This window comes from Macrobrachium rosenbergii, chromosome 15 (assembly GCF_040412425.1).
Source record: "Macrobrachium rosenbergii isolate ZJJX-2024 chromosome 15, ASM4041242v1, whole genome shotgun sequence".
NCBI lineage: Eukaryota > Metazoa > Arthropoda > Malacostraca > Decapoda > Palaemonidae > Macrobrachium > Macrobrachium rosenbergii.
Window position 1 is genome coordinate 18,357,342 of NC_089755.1, and position 8,158 is coordinate 18,365,499.

General features: G+C 41.2%; 2 protein-coding genes across 2 annotated transcripts; both read left to right on the plus strand.

The window, feature by feature from the left end:
- Positions 1-641: 641 nt before the first annotated feature.
- LOC136846280 (uncharacterized) lies at positions 642-3,512 on the plus strand. The gene has a single exon (XM_067117086.1). The coding sequence runs from the start codon at positions 642-644 to the stop codon at positions 3,510-3,512; it is 2,871 nt and encodes a 956-aa protein (XP_066973187.1).
- A 792-nt stretch (positions 3,513-4,304) lies between these two features.
- Positions 4,305-5,021, plus strand: LOC136846282 (uncharacterized). The gene has a single exon (XM_067117087.1). The coding sequence runs from the start codon at positions 4,305-4,307 to the stop codon at positions 5,019-5,021; it is 717 nt and encodes a 238-aa protein (XP_066973188.1).
- Positions 5,022-8,158: the final 3,137 nt, after the last annotated feature.

Genomic DNA, 8,158 nt, shown 5'->3' on the forward strand with positions numbered 1-8,158 from the left:
TCCAGGGGGCCGGGGAAGAGATTTCAAGATTAGAGAAGAGCTGCAGTGGACTAATTCAGCTACAACCAGGTGCGTAGTTCCTTACAACATTCTTACACAATAAAAATTAAATGTGTTGATAAATATATGCATCACAAAAATAAAACTAATATCCTTTTCATTAATTAGATAGTTCAATATATAATGCAATTCATAACTTTTATCTCATTTACAAAATATGTTCTTGTTGGGTCCGGTACGTTTTCAGCTCTTTGAAATTATCATAGAGAGAGAGAGAGAGAGAGAAAGAGAGAGAGGGAGAGAGAGTTGTGAGATTGCTAACTACACTTTGGTGTAATTAGTTGTATAACTACATACTGTATTTATGCGTAACAATGTATTTATTATAATTGTACCTTTTACTCAAACTGTTGAGTACTGTAATTATTACTGTTTACCTTTTACTGAAATCTACAATGTATATTTAGTTTCTGTTAAGCTGCCATACAGTTAAGTTTACATCATATATAAAACAACAAATTCTGTGTTCTCCCTTGCCCTGCCATGAAACAGAAATCCAACATGGCGCAGTGATTGGTTTTGTTTATGCTGTCTACTGTCGTTCAAGAAGTACAGTGTTAAGTCTTTAGTACCCGTACACGATGGAGAAGCAAATCGAACAACTGGCAGCACTTGTGGCAAGGCAAGCAGAGATGGCTCATCATGCCCAAGAAGCAGCTACAAAAAGGGAAGAACGTTTAACCGCAATTCTAGAGGGTTTTGCTGGTACCTCGGGACATCATAGGAATCAGTCTCAGGCAAGGGCAGTTCCTGCACCACACTTGTCGTCTTCTGTGTCTCTTAAAGAGTTTGGTTCGTGGCGTCACAAGTATGAGGGACATGCAGTGTTGACAAGAATGTCATCTCTCTCTCTTGCTGAGCAGCGGTCAGCATTGATTTCCGTGCTGGACGATGACTGGACCCGCACTCTGAGATATGGTCTCTCACTGGATGATGGAGCAGACTTGAAGACTATATTGGATGCCATGGAGTTGCACTTGCGCAACCAAAGGAATGTCATCGTGGACCGACGCGACTTTCATACAAGAGTCCAGGAGTTGCACGAGACCTTCGATGATTTTCTGTGCGGCATTAAAGAGATTGCTTCTTTCTGTGATTTTTGTGAAACCTGCATGGACAGCAGACTACGAGACAGGATCGTCGTTGGAACCAGAGATGAAGAGGCTTTGAAACGTATGTTAGAAGAAAAGAAGCTCACTTTGCAGATGGCTATTGATATTTGCAGAGCATCGGAAAATGCAAATGCCAGTCGTGCTGTTATTTGGGGCAGTGAAAAGTATAATGTTTCAAGAGTGTCCCAATACAAGCAAGGTCAGAAGGCAGCCCATTTAAAGCAGCAGTGCTTTAGATGCGGAGGTGAGCGCCATCTTGATAAGATGGCATGCAAGGCTCTAAACAGGGACTGCAAACAATGTGGTAAGAAAGGTCACTTTGCAGTGGTGTGCAGGTCAAAGGGACAGTCACTGTCTCCTCAGAAGAAGAAAACGAATAATAAATGCACGTTCAAGCCTTCAAAGCAGAATCTATTTCGTGTCATTGGAGATGTTTACAGCAACTGTGCGTCATCACGTCCAACCCCTCAGATTTGCATCAGTACCACTCACCCCAAAGGATCAAGTTCAGTTATGTGGACACCTGACTCTGGAGCGGAGACAACTGTGATAGGACTTGAGAACGCTAAATCTCTTGGAATTCATGAGAGTTCACTGGAGCCGATCATTATGGGTAGTCTCATTGCAGCAGATCGTCGACCTCTCACTAACATGGGTACTTTTGAGGCTTTTTTAACTTTGGGGAATCGTAGTGCGACAACAGTTGTGTCAGTCGTCAAGGAAGTGAAAGGTGCACTTCTGAGCTGGTTTGATTGTGTAGCACTGGGAATATTACCAGAAAACTTTCCAGCGCAAATACAGCATGTTACATGTTCAGTGTCACAACCACATATAGCATCGAGAACCAGGAAGGTTTTGGAGCCACAAGTGACTTCTAACACACAGGATGTTGTGCAATCTGCAAGTGCCAGCAGTTTGATGTCTGTACCAGTGGCATTGCCAAGATGGCCACACAGCAGAGACCCTACAGAAGCAGAGAGTGCAGAACATGCAGCTTCCATCATTTCTCCTTATCCTCATGTATTTGATGCTTCAGCTACTCTAAGGGAAATGCAGGGAGGTCCTATGAGGATTCAGCTGTCAGCAGATGCACATCCTTTTGCAGTGACCGCACCACGCACCATTCCGTATTGTTGGAGATCGGATATTAAAGCTCAGCTAGATGACTTGCTTGCTAAGGATATCATTGGTGAGGTTGATTACCCCACCGAATGGTGTCATCCGATGGTCCCTATTGCAAAGAAGATGGGTGGTGTGCGGTTGTGTGTGGACCTGGACCTTACAAGACTTAACCGCTACGTGCGCAGACCTACATATCCAGTTCGATCCCCTCACGATGCTATATCGATATACTCGTATATGGATGCTGGAGCCAGGTGGTTCACTACTTTGGATGCGAAGATGGGATACTTCCAAATCAAAATTGCTGAAGAAGATCAGGATCTTACTTGCTTCATCACACCTTGGGGACGTTACAAATTCAAACGAGCTGTAATGGGGCTTGTATCATCTGGAGATGAGTACAATCGTCAAGGAGATCAAGCTTTGGCAGATATTCCACGCACTGTCAAAATTGTTGATGATATTTTGGTGTATGATTCTAGTTACCGTGACCACTTAGCCCATGTGATCACACTTGTGCAAAAATGTGACAAATTTGGAGTAACCTTAAATCCTGATAAAATTTTCTTTGCTCAACCTAATGTTGAATTTTGTGGTTACAGTATAAATCATGAAGGTTATAGTGTGGATTCTCGGAAGGTGAGAGCGATAGCTGAATTTCCAAAGCCACAAAATATCACTGATCTCAGGTCATTCATGGGTTTAACCAATCAGCTTGGGAGCTTTTCTTCTGCGATTGCAGCTGCTGCACAGCCACTCAGGGACCTGCTTAAACCTCGGAATGAGTGGTGCTGGACCCCTCAGCATGACGTGGCTTTCGAGAAAACTAAAGAAGCACTCATAGCTCCTCCTGTTTTAGCTCATTTTGATGCATCTTTATCTACTATGCTTCAAACTGACGCATCCAAGTTGCATGGTATGGGGTTTGTTTTGCTGCAACAACATGGAGAGGCTTGGAAGCTCATCCAGTGTGGATCCAGGTTTCTAACGGATGCGGAAACTAGGTATGCCGTAATTGAGGTTGAGATGGCTGCTGTACTTTGGGCAGTGAGGAAATGCAGTGTTTACTTGGCTGGTTTGCCTTATTTTGACCTGGTAGTAGACCATCGACCACTTATTCCTATTCTCAATTCAAAACTTCTTGGAGAAATAGAGAATCCTCGACTGCAGCATATGAGAATGAAACTCTGCAGATTTACTTTTGCTGCACGGTGGTAAAGTGGGAAATGTCACAGCATGCCAGATGCACTCTCTTGTTCACCAGTTCAGAGCCTTGCTGAGGACAATGATGTGCTGGATGATGCAGATCCACTGCATGCTGCTGTTGTATTGTCTTTATTAGCTACTTGTGAAGAGGGCATAAGGTTAGCACCTCCACGGGACCAGACGCTGGATAAGATTCGTGATGCTTCTGCACATGATGGTGAATATCTGTCACTACGAGATATAATAATGAAAGGATTTCAGATCATAAGCATAGCTTACCAGAAGAGTTATGAGCATACTGGGGAATTCGGGACATGCTGGCCGTGGATGATGGTTTGATAGTTTATGGACCTAGACTTCTCATACCTCGCAGCCTGCGTAGCGAAACTTTGCAGTGTCTACATGATGATCACCAAGGAGTGGACCGCACCAAGTGTCGAGCACGCCAGACGGTGTACTGGCCAGGGATTGACAGGGACGTTGAGAATACAGTGAAGTCTTGTTCTCGTTGCCGAGAGCTGTTACCAGGTCAGCAGAATGAGCCTTTGATGCAGGAAGACTTGCCAAGTCGAGTATTTGAGTCTGTGTCTGCTGATTATTTTCATGTCTCTGGCAAGACATTTCTTGTGTACGTTGATCGCCTATCAGGTTGGCCGTATGTATCTTCGTGCAATGGATCAACTTCTGCAGCTCAACTAGTTAGTTTGTTGAGGCCAATATTTTCAGACACAGGTGTGCCTGTAGTACTGAAAACAGATGGAGGACCGCAGTTCGCTTCATCAACATTGCGGCATTCCTTGCTCGATGGGGGTGGAACACCGCGTGACATCGCCCTATAATCCAAAAGCAAATGGTCATGCCGAAACTACCGTGAAGATTATCAAGAAGTTGATTTTGACGACCACAAGAAATGGCAAGCTGGATGAGGATGAGTTCGCACAAGGGCTTCTTGAGCTCAGGAATACTCCACGGGCGGATGGTAGATCTCCAGCGCAAATCTTGTTTGGACATCCTTTGCGTTCCAAGATTCCGGCTCATCATCGTTCATTTGCAAAAGAATGGCAACATACAACTGACGAATGTGACATAAAGGCCGAGTACCTTCGGCAGCAGGCAAAGGAACGGTATGATGCCACTGCTAGACCACTCTCAAAGCTGAACCTTGGTATGTACGTGGATCTGCAAGACCCTAAGACAAAACGATGGGATAAACCAGGAGTTGTGGTCGGAATTGGCATGAGGAGGGATTACCTCATGAAGACTGGGAGTGGGCGCATCTATTGGAGAAATCGGAGGTTCCTACGACCTCATTGCCCTTTTTTGCCAGGAGACACTATTTCTCCGCCTATCTCGGTGTTGGGTGGCGAAGCTTCAGGATATGGAGATCGTAGATCACCTGCAACATCACCTAAGCCTGATACTCAATTATCAGTTGCCTTACCAGTACGAGGTAGTGGACGTCAGACACGGGCACCAGAGCGTTTAAAAATAAGATGGGACTCGAAATCATATACTAAATAAGGACCTTAAGATGCCAGGTATCCTTGTATTGCACCTGCCATCTTGGGAGGAGGTGTGAGATTGCTAACTACACTTTGGTGTAATTAGTTGTATAACTACATACTGTATTTATGCATAACAATGTATTTATTATAATTGTACCTTTTACTCAAATTGTTGAGTACTGTAATTATTACTGTTTACCTTTTACTGAAATCTACAATGTATATTTAGTTTCTGTTAAGCTGCCATACAGTTAAGTTTACATCATATATAAAACAACAAATTCTGTGTTCTCCCTTGCCCTGCCATGAAACAGAAATCCAACAAGAGTTCATTATGTTCGTTACATAAAATGTGCTAGTGCTGAAGGACTAATAAGTGCACTAGGATCAAAACCTACCCTCACGGAAACAGCTAAAAAAATGCTATGAAGAATGTTTCAGAAACTGCTGTCAGCACCGACACCGAGGAGGAACTGCCAATTGTACAGCCATCCTCCAGTCAGATGTTTTTAGACGAAAAAATGATACTAACCGACAAACTTCAGGCAGCAACAGAACAGGCTCAAGGTACAAACAGAAGGGAATATGGTTTCCAACATATTGGGAAAGAATTCAGTTTATTTGAGGCAACAGAAGAGAGGGCACATAATTTGGAGAAGATATTTCAGGCCCTCCAGTCTGTGCCATCAACTTCAACTGAAGCTGAAAGAGCTTTCTCAGCTGTCGGGGTTTTCATTATCAGACTAAGAACAAGGCTGACAGTCTATGGTTCCTGAAAAGTTATTTCAGGAACAACAAAGCCCGAATTCACAAAAGGATAGGACAATCTTAAAGTCTATTATGGTCATCGTAGGGCCCAGAATTATTATCTACTATTCCCTATGAACTGTTGTGAGCTTAACTGGACTTATGATCCTCTTATCCTTTCAGATATTCCATTTCCACCAAGAGTGTGCTAATGTTACTCATGCATTGAACAATAAAGAGACTTTCTAATGGTGCGTATCATTTTACTCCTTATCAAGTTAGTAAAATCATAACTTCCAGTTTTAAACATGATAAAATACCAGTATACACCATAAACGTTACCTTAGCTGAATAAAAATGCATAATATCTGGTATGAAATTCAACAAGCACAGGGAGATAATGATTTTCATAAGGTATTAGTTATTTTGTCTAATCCCGGGAAATCCTGAAAAGGATCAAACTTGTCCCGAAATCCAGGGATACTGAAAACCTCCTTCATATATATATATATATATATATATATATATATATATATATATATATATATATATATATATATATATATATACATATATAATATATATATATATATATATATATATATACATACATATATATATATATATATATATATATATATATATATATATATATATATATATATATATATATATATATATATATATATATATGTGTGTGTGTGTGTGTGTGTGAATGAATGTTTGTGTTTGTTTGGCTTCTATAGAAATCCAAACTGTTCGACAGAACCAGACAAAATTTTGCACACTGCCTCTGTGTCGCCCAAGAAAGGTTTTTAACTCAAAATCAAACCCCTATCCCGTGACAGACATACAAGCACAGACAAAACAAATGAAACTTTTACGTCACCTTTCCCTTCAGTTTTCTGAGTTTATTCTCATTTTTCACCTGACGCTTCACCTTTTTCTCTATATATATATATATATATATATATATATATATATATATATATATATATATGTGTGTGTGTGTGTGTGTGTGTATATACACACACATATATGATCTTATCAATTTTGTCTTAAAATCCGTAGGACTAGGAAGCATCACAGAGTGACCACTATCATCTTAGTTACCTACCAACTGGCCCACGTTAGATTCCTGTGTGAGGACGAGTGATGTGTGCTTGTATTGACCTAAGAAGGATATTAGAAACCTATAAGAAAACTGACATCCAGCTGGATATAGTAGTATGCCACTATTGCAGAAAATGTCATGGAACTGACAAGTTCCCTCCAAGAGAACGCGATGGGAAGGTTTGTATGAGAGAGAGAGAGAGAGAGAGAGAGAGAGAGAGAGAGAGAGAGAGAGAGAGAGAGAGAGAGAGAGAGAGAGAGTGATTCATATACCTTCATAGAACAATTAGCCATAAGGCACAAGAGCTTAGTTGAAGCTTTACGATCCGTCATGCAGGCGATAAAATGTCAAACGTTGTCTCCTACAAAAGGAAATGTTGTGAATGTTGTCCCCTCCACAGCGAAATGTTGTCAAATGTTGTGTCCTGTTTTCATCGCTCAAAATTACCAGTAGTTAAACTTTAGCTGCAGTTATCCCTGACAACGAAGCGAAAGCACAAACGGTAACGCAGTGTTTCTCGTGAAATAGATCACACTTGGAATCCTTTTATTTTATTAGCAATAAATTAATGACGAGGCTTAAAAGGAGCTGATCTATAAAAGATCTGTGATTCTTGCTGTGTTGTGAAGAAAAGCTTACGAATAAAATGTCCATTGAATACCAAATGCAACTAGCATAGAATATTCTATTTCATCATTTTTATTATTCTTTATCTGTCCTAACAAAAATTCAATGGACCACAGCCACCAAAGTTAATGTCATCCATTTTTTCTATCACTTGTGACGCTAGGAAAACGAACTGAGAACCAGATTCCGGCAGAATAAAGGCTATTTTTTTTACCAGCTGCTCATTATGTTCACGACGAATTCATTCAAACTCCCTGCAGAGCTCCCGTGGGACTTAGAAAAAAACTTCCATCAGCGACTCCAAGGAGAGTCAACCACTCAGAAGGCCATCGTGTGAGGGAGGGATCATCACAGTATGAGAGGTGCTCGATGTCTTAACGGGGCTGATTAAGTCAGGTCAATTGACAGTTGGGTGACCTTTGTGGGTCGTCATTGATGGATTTTTTTTTTAATGAATTTTTCGGTTTGTCTTTTCAAATCACTTTATTGATTTCAGGGAAGGGTAGGGGTGCCGGGGGTTAGGGGAATGGGGTAACAAGAACTGTGTAGAATAGAAATAGAACATACAATTTAGGCCAAAGTCAAGCGCTGATGAGAGGAAAATTGAGAGTAAAAGGTTACAAAGATGTAACAGGAGGAAAATCTCGCAGTTGTACTATGAAAAA

Bases quoted from the DNA above. Each gene is read 5' to 3' on its own strand.
- LOC136846282 (XM_067117087.1), top strand. From the start codon at position 4,305: ATGGGGGTGGAACACCGCGTGACATCGCCCTATAATCCAAAAGCAAAT.
- LOC136846280 (XM_067117086.1), top strand. From the start codon at position 642: ATGGAGAAGCAAATCGAACAACTGGCAGCACTTGTGGCAAGGCAAGCA.